General features: G+C 35.3%; 1 protein-coding gene across 3 annotated transcripts in view; it reads left to right on the top strand.

Moving 5' to 3' along the window:
• Positions 1-15,016, top strand: part of LOC139986983 (uncharacterized) — a 71,810-nt gene that overhangs the window by 44,299 nt on the left and 12,495 nt on the right. The window contains exons 1-2 of one of the 3 annotated variants that reach the window (XM_072002781.1): positions 2,968-3,135; positions 5,377-5,641. In XM_072002781.1, coding sequence (XP_071858882.1) covers positions 5,456-5,641 — 186 coding nt within the window. In that variant the 5' untranslated portion in view covers positions 2,968-3,135; positions 5,377-5,455. Of the gene's footprint in view, positions 1-2,967; positions 3,136-5,376; positions 5,642-15,016 lie in introns of those variants that run through there. The other 2 variants (XM_072002780.1, XM_072002782.1) reach the window with 2 other exon arrangements.

Genomic DNA, 15,016 nt, shown 5'->3' with positions numbered 1-15,016 from the left:
TAAAGCGAATTTCTAAAGTTTCGCTTCTCCTCACTAAAAGAATTCGATAAATTAAATTGTTTCTCCCTTACGATATATCGGAATTCTTTTTCCTTTTTTTTGTCCGTAATTCGAGATAGTTACGTAATCTACGACGTTGCCATACTCATTTTTTTCTTATTTTTCTAATGGAAAAAATATTCCAATTGGAAAAGGTTAACGATATTACGTATACCGTATACGCGTTCGATATTTTTCCCGCGCTGTACGCTTGCTGCCGACCGGAAGCGGTGGGATCATAAGTTCCGGTACGGAGCGAACGGCCTCTGCGCAAAATTGACGCGGTATCGAGCGTATTGATCCGGTCGACACAGCCAAAGTGCATGCAACGTTGTAGCCCGGTCACAGAGAACAGTCGGCGGAGCCCTCCGCAGGCTTCGCAGGCAGGCAACGTTTCCTGAACTTTGAAAATCAATGCCAATGTTCAGCTGGTGCGATAGTTGGGCCAAAGAGAGAGAAAGAGCCTGCCTGTCTGTATAGGAGGAACGTAGACAGGAAGAAAACGGCAAAAGCAGCATATTGATCTGCCTTTAGCAGACGGCTCGAATGCCAGCCACGCTTCACTGTCTGCGCAACCACAGAGACTCCGTAAATCTTAAAGCGGATAGACATCGCGTGGTTTAGAGTGGTTAATGCGTTCATCCGCTGATCGAATTTTCATTTATCTATGCCGTGTATCGGTGAGGAATTTTTACAGGGAATTTTCATCCTTATAACGCAATACGTGAATCGGTTTAACGAAAGCTATCGGTGTATATAGATCGAAACGACGAATCGCGAGCAACAAGGATCCTTTCATATTTTTGTCAAATAGAAGAAAGTTTCCGACCGACGAAATAGGAAGATACAGCGTGCAGCAAAATTAACGCACCTATTTACATAATCGTATTATAGCGATCGTGTTATATTCGCAAAGAGACAAGTTACCGTATAGGTTACATTCGCTTAGTCCTTTTCATGAAAGTATAAAATTAACAGTCTGCAGTCTTACGAATAATAACAACGTACATGCCTTGTAAACGAAACTGATAGTTAACGAAGTAGGTAACGTAGTTGGCTACCACTTACGGTAAAGCGAGTTCAAATCTCCTAAGGCAAGAAAGGAAAAGGAGGAGAGGCCCCTTCCCGTTGTACAACGAAAAATGCCTTAGAAATTATGGTGTTTTATTGTTGTATATTCGTCGAAGAAGTTCACACACAAAAAAAGAGAGATCATCAACGTTACTTACATAATATTGGACTGTAGCGGTTCTGACAGTTTTTTCAAACCATTCCAATAAAAGATAACCACACACAATACGAGACGATATTAATACACAAAGAAACAATATATAGGATTTTTCCAAATGTAAAAAAGAGGAGTTGGGTGAAAAAGACCCGAAAGAAAAATCATAAAAATTATTTTTGTAATTTTGAAAATTAAAGCGTGTCTTAATCATTCTTTGCCAAAGCTAAAGACAACGCGTCTGTAATTTTGAACGCTTCGGGAACGTTTTGTTTAAATTCCATATAATTTTCAAAAGATCTGACAAATTCTATTTTATCTTTGTAAAATTATTCTCAGACTAGGCTGGTTTAGTCTTGTTTTGGTTTGAACGACAGCGAATATTTTTCTTACATCGTGCTTAAATAAAAGTAACTTTTACTTTATACGAAGTCACGTACAGTGAAAATAACGAAACCGTCGACCGGTTGCCAAAAAACAATAACGCACGATCAATGATTGAAGTTTGCTTACAATGATACAAGGTATCTTCCTTTGGGTAAACAAAACTTTATAAGCCAATTTCTGGTAATTTATTTTAATAGGATTTTTAAGGTGTTCGTATAAATCCAGCTCGATTAAGGTGGATCTAGACCACGTGCCGTTTATAGTAAAAAGCACAGACCCCTTATACGTGGTATGACAACTTTTATTACGCTGGAAACAGCAATTTGTAACACTGTGACAGTATAGTACACGAAAATAACGATATTGCTTAGTAAGAATTAACTTGGAAGAATAACGATCGTTACCGATCATTATCGTTTCGTAACGTTACCATCATCGTAACGACTATTACCGATGGAGAAAATAACTGTCGAATAGTTTTTGTCGTATCGAATTAACGGAAGAATATAACAAACTATTTGTGAAAAACGAGGAACAAAAAGTGTATGTTCTAGCTTGTTCTGGAAGCTAATGTTTGTAAATGGATGTCAAAAGTAAAAAATAAATAGAGAATTTACTTTCCATTCAATCTCTTTCTTCCTTACTATACATTGTTTATCAACTCCAATAATCTAAAAAAAATTCTCTACAAGTTTCTTGTACGATAAACAATGTTCTTTAAATGTAATGGTCCCTTAGGGATGAAACTCAAAATTACACGTTATTTTTAGCTTTTATCGACGAGAGAACGATCAGGATACGCTGTAATTTTCAAGATCAAAGAAATAATTTCACCCGTTTATTCCAATCTTCTTATTCCACTTCTTTTTTACCCGAAAACCATGCGTCGCTTTTTGTTACAGTTGATAATGTAGGAAATGATAAACCATTTGAACGTTTAAGGGCTCGAAGACCGGTTCTCCCGATTATTCGATGGAGCTCAAATTTTGCACAAATTATCTCTTTATCGATCGCAAATATCCCGAGCGATGGCGCGATAGAAACCTTGAACAAACTTTTGTCATCGAGTCTGAATAATAAGAGTCATCAAACGCGTTAATTTTTCACGTTCGTGCGTGTACCGTAATACCGAGAAAACACGCGTACACGCAACATCGAAAAAATAATCAACAATTTCTTCAACCGCGAACGTGCTCGCGCCTTATATTATTCCTCCGTAATCGAATGTTTCATTCGCGATTACGTGTCTTATCCAACGAGGAAATTCTAACAGGTTTGGTGAGAGGCGTAGTTTCGAAACATACGAAGCATTATTTTTTTCATACACATGTTTCGGTATTTTCGTACAGGCTGAGATCTTGATCCATTAAAGTTCTATTAAAACTTTTACGATTACACTTATGGTAGTATGGTACTTTATAAAATATCTTCCTTACAAGCTGCTATCGAGAGTGATCCGCCATTTACTCGAATTGCGAAAATAGGTAATTTATTTAATTAGAGAAACTCGTTTTCCTTCGAATAGGAAACGGGAAACGTTGATGTTATCGTTAACGGTCGAGAGTGCGCGTTAAATTGTGCGATCTTTCGCACGACCGCCTGCTCTGTGTTTCCAACGTAATCACAATGGACAAATTAATATAGAAATACATACGAATACGGATTTATTTATCTTCGTTTCGTAATAAACGTTTTAAACGAAATGGAGTAGTTCTTCGTCTCTTGGAAGATAGAAAGACGGACAATTTATAAAAATTCCAAGAGATTTTTGGAATCGTCGTGGAGCAAGTTTTAATCGTCAAAGTGATCTTTGAAAAGTTTTAATGGAATTCGAAGCGATACGAATCTCAGAGATTGTACGATACTACAACTCTCATTGTTTCAGGTTCCCTATACTTCACGTTTTTATCCGGAATCGGCCGAGTTAAATTAATGAAAATAACGTACGAAGCGTCTAACGAGAGAAGATCTTTATTACGGCGATGTTTATACATTATTCAAGCAGCCGAGCGTTTAATCGAGCGATTTGAAATTCCAGCGTCGATTTTTCTATCGTTGCCTATGAATACGACGATAAATATTAATGCTGCTCTGCGTTGAAATCGTGTTATTAAAGTCTATGAATTATTTTGAATTTTTATACACGGTTATTCGACGGTCAGCTTCGAAATTTTAGCATTCTGTGTTTTTCCAGGCTTCGAAACTTCGAAACTCCTAGCTTTATTCCGAAAGTTTCCGCTTCAAAGGCTCTCGGATATTTTCTTTTCGTACAATTTTTTTTTCGGGTATATTCACTTGCATGCATGTTGCATAGATGAATAAACGTTTCGTAGTTGGTAAAGTAGATATTTCTGAATATTCGTCGTTACCAAAAGCGTTCGAAATCGACTCGTTTGATATCTTCCATCGCGAGTTTATCGTTGCTTCGATATTCCATCTTGTAGCTGAATTCTCGTCGATCGTAATTCAAAGGAACGTTGTTTCATTTACGTGTCGATCTTATTTGTATCGACGGCGATCGAGCTTCTCTCAGCGAGAACGAACGACGAAACAAAAAATCGTGAAACGTGCGGAACGAACACGTGGTAACGAAGCGACGACGATTAATCGATACGTCGAATATCGGCGAATTAAATAATTCGATAGAACACGATAACGAGACAAAAGTTCGAGTTCTCTCGATTCGAAAATTTCAAGTGTCGATACTGGCACGTTCGATGCTTGAGAAACTGGTCAATTTGGTGGACGACAGAAAATCGATAACGAGGAAAGAAGCGGCTCCCTTTAAGGATCGATATTACCGCGTTTAGATAGTTTTTAGCGTGGCCAGCAACCTGTACAATGCTGACGACGTAATCCACGGTTTGATTTTCTACCACGGAACGTGGAAAAGGTGGAAGCTCGACTTGGGCAACCACCCCTGTTGCACAGAAATCAGTAATTTCAAAATAAGTTTGTTATCGTCGATTCTTTGACTTACCCGTTTTTAAACGACGATATTTTTTATTTTTCCTTCTTTCGTTCCGACGCAACGTCGCGACTTGCAACGTGCTTACGTTCTCTCTTAATCGATAGAGGGCCAAGTATACTTTTCTTGCGGAAGAAACAGGAGATTTGGTATTATTTAGATATCGAGTAGCTTATCGTTGAAAACATTCAAGTTGTATAAATTTTATTTTGAATTATATATAAATTTTATTTATGTGATTCATGAAAGATGGATGAAATACAGGTCGTAGCTTTATTTAAATTTGCTGTAGATTTAATTAAACTACAGCGTAATCTTTAACAGAATCTTCTTAACTATAATTCCGATTTACCAATGATTCGTGAAATTTTATTTTGCATAAACGCACATGTAAAATTCATTTATGCAATTTACGAAAGATGGATGGAATATTTGCTGTAGATTTGATTAAATCATAGCATAATCTTGAACAGAATCTTCTTAGCTGTAATGCCAGCTTACGAACGATTCGTAAAATAATTTTTATAATAACACTCGATGAGCGATAAATTCCTTTTAAAACGCTTTATAGCTGGATCACAGATTTTTATGTATTCGCGAGAAACTTCAGAGCGTAAAATGTACGTTAAGTATCCGTTAGAATTTTCAACGAATAGAACGTGCCTGTTTGGTTATGTTCATAAAAATATTAATTCTATCCACGATATTTACAAACGCGTGTTCTACAGATAAATACTATGTGTTCTTTCGTTCGCAGGAAGAAGCCTGACGTTTTAGAATACCTGGACCTGTGCACAGATCCGCCTCTTCGTTTGCCCGCGTCTTGCCACTCGAGAATGCAGTCACAGTCGGCGTGCGATTGTTATTGCAAAACTCGCGTGCCGATAGCTCGTCAAAGAGAGGAAATTCAATACGCAAGAAGCGGTATCAGAGGGTCGAGAAGCTCCGTTCGTCGAACAGAAACGGCGAGAAGCGCGAGGAAAGTTACGTTAGCAGCGGCGAAAGAGGTCGACGATGAACAGGTATCGATGTAACACGAAACGCGATCATATGACGAGTATGAAAATTGATCAGAATAACAAGCGATAAAAAGAAGAAGAAAAAGCAAACGAAACTAACGCTCGTAAAATGTGGTAGACGTAGATAAGATACAGGATCAATTTTGGTATTTCAAATCCATGGGATTATTATTACAATATCGTGCGGATTTTGCGTAATCGATAATCTCAAGCGAGATAATTCCGAAAAAGAGATTTCGTTAATTTCTTATGTGGAGATCTTTCAAAGTTACCTGTTGTTTATTCGACCAGTCACGGAGAGACACGATCGTGAGGAAGCGCGTCAACGGGAGTCGTAAATTCCCTTTACTATTAGTTAATCGACTCCACGAACAGATCGATCCTCTATTTTGGTTAGGATAATAGGAGTGGTTGAATTAGTAGAACATTGAGGTTAACAATATAACATTGAGGTTATAATATGTATGTCGGAGATGAAAGAATGATGAAAAATGATTTTTGGGAAAATCCCCAATACCTTAGTCTAGACTTTTTATTATAGCTGTACTTAAATAATAAAACTTAGAAGTAGTTGTTTATGATTTAATCCGATTGTGTTTGCCAGAGATTTATGACAGTAGGCTTGGTCTCGAGGTGATTCATCTGGTCGTTAAACATAGCCACGGTCATGGGATGGACGTTTTTACCTAACAGAGGTATGGAGTAACTGTACAACTGTCTCCTTAAAAATATTATTGACCCAAGGGGTACAGAGAAAAGTACATGAGCGAGTTTCACTTGGACTTTGGACAAGTAAGTGCAGTTTCACTTGGACTGTGGACAAGTAAGATTAGTTCCACTTGGGCTTTGGAGAAGTCAGCGCATTTGTCATTTTGTTGACCGTGTATTCGTTATTGAACTTAAGATTATTGTCATTAGCATCTCGAGTATCTAATCGCCACGGCCAATTGTCAAATTCTGAAATAATCATATTTCTACCGTTAACTATCATATATATTGTATAACAACAATGGCTAATCCAAATGAAGGTTGCTATTGCAAAGGAAAACTCTTGCTCGATTGACTCACCACTGGTCGCTCGAGGGTAGAATTTCGGGAAACATGGGAAACCCCATTTTTACTTGATAGAGCAATAACCATAAGGAACCTCTTGACTCGAAGATATTTTATGCCTCTTAACGGCTTAACGGTAAATCGAAAAGACTCGTTTTATGACAGTCCCTTAGTCCCAACTAATTGTGTTCACGTGACGAATGGCCGCTTCGACCGAGGGATAGATTCCGAGCTACGCAAGGAGTCACCCTATGAAACAACTGTATCATTTACCTTTCACCACTCTCCTGATACCTCTGAATACGAGTACACCCTGTATGCACATAATTTGGATAATATTAGGTCGTCCGGAAAGCTTCTTTCGTTTTCTAAGGAAATAATGGATGCACAACATTTTTCAATTTATATTATTTTATCGAACTACGTATGATCCATTTTGTTCTACTAAAATAAAGATCACAACGTTCGATAGGTTAGGTTTCACGTTTGTATAAAGATGTATGGTTGTAAAAGACGTGTCTGTAAAAGAAAGACGCGTTTCGAACAACCTAACAGTTGTTCTTTAAATTGCAATTTAGTAATCGCAGTAAGTTGCAGTAATAAAATCAGAAAATAAGAAAACAGTCGTTTCGTCGCCACTTACTTACTACACGTGACTGTTGTAACATAGAATTAATTAGGTCGTCCGGAAAGTTTCTTTCGTTTTATAAGGAAATAATGGATGCACAACATTTTTCAATTTATATTATTTTATCGAACTACGTATGATCCATTTTGTTCTACTAAAATAAAGATCACAACGTTCGATAGGTTAGGTTTCACGTTTGTATAAAGATGTATGGTTGTAAAAGACGTGTCTGTAAAAGAAAGACGCGTTTCGAACAACCTAACAGTTGTTCTTTAAATTGCAATTTAGTAATCGCAGTAAGTTGCAGTAATAAAATCAGAAAATAAGAAAACAGTCGTTTCGTCGCCACTTACTTACTACACGTGACTGTTGTAACATAGAATTAATTAGGTCGTCCGGAAAGTTTCTTTCGTTTTCTAAGGAAATAATGGATGCACAACATTTTTCAATTTATATTATTTTATCGAACTACGTATGATCCATTTTGTTCTACTAAAATAAAGATCACAACGTTCGATAGGTTAGGTTTCACGTTTGTATAAAGATGTATGGTTGTAAAAGACGTGTCTGTAAAAGAAAGACGCGTTTCGAACAACCTAACAGTTGTTCTTTAAATTGCAATTTAGTAATCGCAGTAAGTTGCAGTAATAAAATCAGAAAATAAGAAAACAGTCGTTTCGTCGCCACTTACTTACTACACGTGACTGTTGTAACATAGAATTAATTAGGTCGTCCGGAAAGTTTCTTTCGTTTTCTAAGGAAATAATGGATGCACAACATTTTTCAATTTATATTATTTTATCGAACTACGTATGATCCATTTTGTTCTACTAAAATAAAGATCACAACGTTCGATAGGTTAGGTTTCACGTTTGTATAAAGATGTATGGTTGTAAAAGACGTGTCTGTAAAAGAAAGACGCGTTTCGAACAACCTAACAGTTGTTCTTTAAATTGCAATTTAGTAATCGCAGTAAGTTGCAGTAATAAAATCAGAAAATAAGAAAACAGTCGTTTCGTCGCCACTTACTTACTACACGTGACTGTTGTAACATAGAATTAATTAGGTCGTCCGGAAAGTTTCTTTCGTTTTCTAAGGAAATAATGGATGCACAACATTTTTCAATTTATATTATTTTATCGAACTACGTATGATCCATTTTGTTCTACTAAAATAAAGATCACAACGTTCGATAGGTTAGGTTTCACGTTTGTATAAAGATGTATGGTTGTAAAAGACGTGTCTGTAAAAGAAAGACGCGTTTCGAACAACCTAACAGTTGTTCTTTAAATTGCAATTTAGTAATCGCAGTAAGTTGCAGTAATAAAATCAGAAAATAAGAAAACAGTCGTTTCGTCGCCACTTACTTACTACACGTGACTGTTGTAACATAGAATTAATTAGGTCGTCCGGAAAGTTTCTTTCGTTTTCTAAGGAAATAATGGATGCACAACATTTTTCAATTTATATTATTTTATCGAACTACGTATGATCCATTTTGTTCTACTAAAATAAAGATCACAACGTTCGATAGGTTAGGTTTCACGTTTGTATAAAGATGTATGGTTGTAAAAGACGTGTCTGTAAAAGAAAGACGCGTTTCGAACAACCTAACAGTTGTTCTTTAAATTGCAATTTAGTAATCGCAGTAAGTTGCAGTAATAAAATCAGAAAATAAGAAAACAGTCGTTTCGTCGCCACTTATTTTCTACACGTGACTGTTGTAACATAGAATTAATTAGGTCGTCCGGAAAGTTTCTTTCGTTTTATAAGGAAATAATGGATGCACAACATTTTTCAATTTATATTATTTTATCGAACTACGTATGATCCATTTTGTTCTACTAAAATAAAGATCACAACGTTCGATAGGTTAGGTTTCACCTTTGTATAAAGATGTATCGTTGTAAAAGACGTGTCTATAAAAGAAAGATGCTTTTCGGACAACCTAACAGTTGTTCTTTAAATTGCAATTTAGTAATCGCAGTAAGTTGCAGTAATAAAATCAGAAAATAGGAAAACAGTCGTTTCGTCGCGACTTAATTCTATGTTACAACAGTCACGCGTAGATAGTATTAGATCGTTCGAAAGGTTTCTTTCGTTTTATAAGGAAATAATGGATGCACAACATTTTCCATTTTATATTATATTATCGATGATCCATTTTATTATCGATGATGATTTCTTACCTATGATCCATTTTGTTCTAGCAAAATAAAGATCACAACGTTCGATAGGTTAGGTTTCACGTTTGTATAAAGATGCATCGTTGTAAAAGACGTGTCTGTAAAAGAAAGACGCGTTTCGGACAACCTAACAGTTGTTCTTTAAATTGCAATTTAGTAATCGCAGTAAGTTGCAGTAATAAAATCAGAAAATAAGAAAACAGTCGTTTCGTCGCGACTTAATTCTATGTTACAACAGTCACGCGTAGAAAGTATTAGATCGTCCGGAAGGTTTCTTTCGCTTTATAAAGAAATAATGGATGCACAACATTTTCCATTTTATATTATATTATCGATGATCCATTTTATTATCGATGATGATTTCTTACGTATGATCCATTTTGTCCTACCAAAATAAAGATCACAACGTTCGATAGGTTAGGTTTCACGTTTGTATAAAGATGCATCGTTGTAAAAGACGTGTCTGTAAAAGAAAGACGCGTTTCGGACAACCTAACAGTTGTTCTTTAAATTGCAATTTAGTAATCGCAGTAAGTTGCAGTAATAAAATCAGAAAATAGGAAAACAGTCGTTTCGTCGCGACTTAATTCTATGTTACAACAGTCACGCGTAGACAGTATTAGATCGTCCGGAAGGTTTCTTTCGCTTTATAAAGAAATAATGGATGCACAACATTTTCCATTTTATATTATATTATCGATGATCCATTTTATTATCGATGATGATTTCTTACGTATGATCCATTTTGTCCTACCAAAATAAAGATCACAACGTTCGATAGGTTAGGTTTCACCTTTGTATAAAGATGCATCGTTGTAAAAGACGTGTCTATAAAAGAAAGACGCTTTTCGGACAACCTAACAGTTGTTCTTTAAATTGCAATTTAGTAATCGCAGTAAGTTGCAGTAATAAAATCAGAAAATAGGAAAACAGTCGTTTCGTCGCGACTTAATTCTATGTTACAACAGTCACGCGTAGAAAGTATTAGATCGTCCGGAAGGTTTCTTTCGCTTTATAAAGAAATAATGGATGCACAACATTTTCCATTTTATATTATATTATCGATGATCCATTTTATTATCGATGATGATTTCTTACGTATGATCCATTTTGTCCTACCAAAATAAAGATCACAACGTTCGATAGGTTAGGTTTCACCTTTGTATAAAGATGCATCGTTGTAAAAGACGTGTCTATAAAAGAAAGACGCTTTTTGGCAACCTAACAGTTGTTCTTTAAATTGCAATTTAGTAATCGCAGTAAGTTGCAGTAATAAAATCAGAAAATAGGAAAACAGTCGTTTCGTCGCGACTTAATTCTATGTTACAACAGTCACGCGTAGACAGTATTAGATCGTCCGGAAGGTTCCTTTCGCTTTATAAAGAAATAATGGATGCACAACATTTTCCATTTTATATTATATTATCGATGATCCATTTTATTATCGATGATGATTTCTTACGTATGATCCATTTTGTCCTACCAAAATAAAGATCACAACGTTCGATAGGTTAGGTTTCACCTTTGTATAAAGATGCATCGTTGTAAAAGACGTGTCTATAAAAGAAAGACGCTTTTCGGACAACCTAACAGTTGTTCTTTAAATTGCAATTTAGTAATCGCAGTAAGTTGCAGTAATAAAATCAGAAAATAGGAAAACAGTCGTTTCGTCGCGACTTAATTCTATGTTACAACAGTCACGCGTAGAAAGTATTAGATCGTCCGGAAGGTTTCTTTCGCTTTATAAAGAAATAATGGATGCACAACATTTTCCATTTTATATTATATTATCGATGATCCATTTTATTATCGATGATGATTTCTTACGTATGATCCATTTTGTCCTACCAAAATAAAGATCACAACGTTCGATAGGTTAGGTTTCACCTTTGTATAAAGATGCATCGTTGTAAAAGACGTGTCTATAAAAGAAAGACGCTTTTTGGCAACCTAACAGTTGTTCTTTAAATTGCAATTTAGTAATCGCAGTAAGTTGCAGTAATAAAATCAGAAAATAGGAAAACAGTCGTTTCGTCGCGACTTAATTCTATGTTACAACAGTCACGCGTAGACAGTATTAGATCGTCCGGAAGGTTTCTTTCGCTTTATAAAGAAATAATGGATGCACAACATTTTCCATTTTATATTATATTATCGATGATCCATTTTATTATCGATGATGATTTCTTACGTATGATCCATTTTGTCCTACCAAAATAAAGATCACAACGTTCGATAGGTTAGGTTTCACGTTTGTATAAAGATGCATCGTTGTAAAAGACGTGTCTGTAAAAGAAAGACGCGTTTCGGACAACCTAACAGTTGTTCTTTAAATTGCAATTTAGTAATCGCAGTAAGTTGCAGTAATAAAATCAGAAAATAGGAAAACAGTCGTTTCGTCGCGACTTAATTCTATGTTACAACAGTCACGCGTAGACAGTATTAGATCGTCCGGAAGGTTTCTTTCGCTTTATAAAGAAATAATGGATGCACAACATTTTCCATTTTATATTATATTATCGATGATCCATTTTATTATCGATGATGATTTCTTACGTATGATCCATTTTGTCCTACCAAAATAAAGATCACAACGTTCGATAGGTTAGGTTTCACCTTTGTATAAAGATGCATCGTTGTAAAAGACGTGTCTATAAAAGAAAGACGCTTTTCGGACAACCTAACAGTTGTTCTTTAAATTGCAATTTAGTAATCGCAGTAAGTTGCAGTAATAAAATCAGAAAATAGGAAAACAGTCGTTTCGTCGCGACTTAATTCTATGTTACAACAGTCACGCGTAGAAAGTATTAGATCGTCCGGAAGGTTTCTTTCGCTTTATAAAGAAATAATGGATGCACAACATTTTCCATTTTATATTATATTATCGATGATCCATTTTATTATCGATGATGATTTCTTACGTATGATCCATTTTGTCCTACCAAAATAAAGATCACAACGTTCGATAGGTTAGGTTTCACCTTTGTATAAAGATGCATCGTTGTAAAAGACGTGTCTATAAAAGAAAGACGCTTTTTGGCAACCTAACAGTTGTTCTTTAAATTGCAATTTAGTAATCGCAGTAAGTTGCAGTAATAAAATCAGAAAATAGGAAAACAGTCGTTTCGTCGCGACTTAATTCTATGTTACAACAGTCACGCGTAGACAGTATTAGATCGTCCGGAAGGTTCCTTTCGCTTTATAAAGAAATAATGGATGCACAACATTTTCCATTTTATATTATATTATCGATGATCCATTTTATTATCGATGATGATTTCTTACGTATGATCCATTTTGTCCTACCAAAATAAAGATCACAACGTTCGATAGGTTAGGTTTCACCTTTGTATAAAGATGCATCGTTGTAAAAGACGTGTCTATAAAAGAAAGACGCTTTTCGGACAACCTAACAGTTGTTCTTTAAATTGCAATTTAGTAATCGCAGTAAGTTGCAGTAATAAAATCAGAAAATAGGAAAACAGTCGTTTCGTCGCGACTTAATTCTATGTTACAACAGTCACGCGTAGAAAGTATTAGATCGTCCGGAAGGTTTCTTTCGCTTTATAAAGAAATAATGGATGCACAACATTTTCCATTTTATATTATATTATCGATGATCCATTTTATTATCGATGATGATTTCTTACGTATGATCCATTTTGTCCTACCAAAATAAAGATCACAACGTTCGATAGGTTAGGTTTCACCTTTGTATAAAGATGCATCGTTGTAAAAGACGTGTCTATAAAAGAAAGACGCTTTTTGGCAACCTAACAGTTGTTCTTTAAATTGCAATTTAGTAATCGCAGTAAGTTGCAGTAATAAAATCAGAAAATAGGAAAACAGTCGTTTCGTCGCGACTTAATTCTATGTTACAACAGTCACGCGTAGACAGTATTAGATCGTCCGGAAGGTTTCTTTCGCTTTATAAAGAAATAATGGATGCACAACATTTTCCATTTTATATTATATTATCGATGATCCATTTTATTATCGATGATGATTTCTTACGTATGATCCATTTTGTCCTACCAAAATAAAGATCACAACGTTCGATAGGTTAGGTTTCACCTTTGTATAAAGATGCATCGTTGTAAAAGACGTGTCTATAAAAGAAAGACGCTTTTTGGCAACCTAACAGTTGTTCTTTAAATTGCAATTTAGTAATCGCAGTAAGTTGCAGTAATAAAATCAGAAAATAGGAAAACAGTCGTTTCGTCGCGACTTAATTCTATGTTACAACAGTCACGCGTAGACAGTATTAGATCGTCCGGAAGGTTTCTTTCGCTTTATAAAGAAATAATGGATGCACAACATTTTCCATTTTATATTATATTATCGATGATCCATTTTATTATCGATGATGATTTCTTACGTATGATCCATTTTGTCCTACCAAAATAAAGATCACAACGTTCGATAGGTTAGGTTTCACCTTTGTATAAAGATGCATCGTTGTAAAAGACGTGTCTATAAAAGAAAGACGCTTTTCGGACAACCTAACAGTTGTTCTTTAAATTGCAATTTAGTAATCGCAGTAAGTTGCAGTAATAAAATCAGAAAATAGGAAAACAGTCGTTTCGTCGTGACTTAATTCTATGTTACAACAGTCACGCGTAGATAGTATTAGATCGTCCGGAAGGTTTCTTTCGCTTTATAAAGAAATAATGGATGCACAACATTTTCCATTTTATATTATATTATCGATGATCCATTTTATTATCGATGATGATTTCTTACCTATGATCCATTTTGTTCTAGCAAAATAAAGATCACAACGTTCGATAGGTTAGGTTTCACGTTTGTATAAAGATGCATCGTTGTAAAAGACGTGTCTGTAAAAGAAAGACGCGTTTCGGACAACCTAACAGTTGTTCTTTAAATTGCAATTTAGTAATCGCAGTAAGTTGCAGTAATAAAATCAGAAAATAAGAAAACAGTCGTTTCGTCGCGACTTAATTCTATGTTACAACAGTCACGCGTAGAAAGTATTAGATCGTCCGGAAGGTTTCTTTCGCTTTATAAAGAAATAATGGATGCACAACATTTTCCATTTTATATTATATTATCGATGATCCATTTTATTATCGATGATGATTTCTTACGTATGATCCATTTTGTCCTACCAAAATAAAGATCACAACGTTCGATAGGTTAGGTTTCACCTTTGTATAAAGATGCATCGTTGTAAAAGACGTGTCTATAAAAGAAAGACGCTTTTTGGCAACCTAACAGTTGTTCTTTAAATTGCAATTTAGTAATCGCAGTAAGTTGCAGTAATAAAATCAGAAAATAGGAAAACAGTCGTTTCGTCGCGACTTAATTCTATGTTACAACAGTCACGCGTAGACAGTATTAGATCGTCCGGAAGGTTCCTTTCGCTTTATAAAGAAATAATGGATGCACAACATTTTCCATTTTATATTATATTATCGATGATCCATTTTATTATCGATGATGATTTCTTACGTATGATCCATTTTGTCCTACCAAAATAAAGATCACAAC

The sequence above is a fragment of the Bombus fervidus genome, chromosome 4, assembly GCF_041682495.2.
Source record: "Bombus fervidus isolate BK054 chromosome 4, iyBomFerv1, whole genome shotgun sequence".
Lineage (NCBI taxonomy): Eukaryota > Metazoa > Arthropoda > Insecta > Hymenoptera > Apidae > Bombus > Bombus fervidus.
The sequence above is the reverse complement of the archived record's forward strand: the minus strand, read 5'-3'. Positions and strand labels throughout refer to the sequence as shown.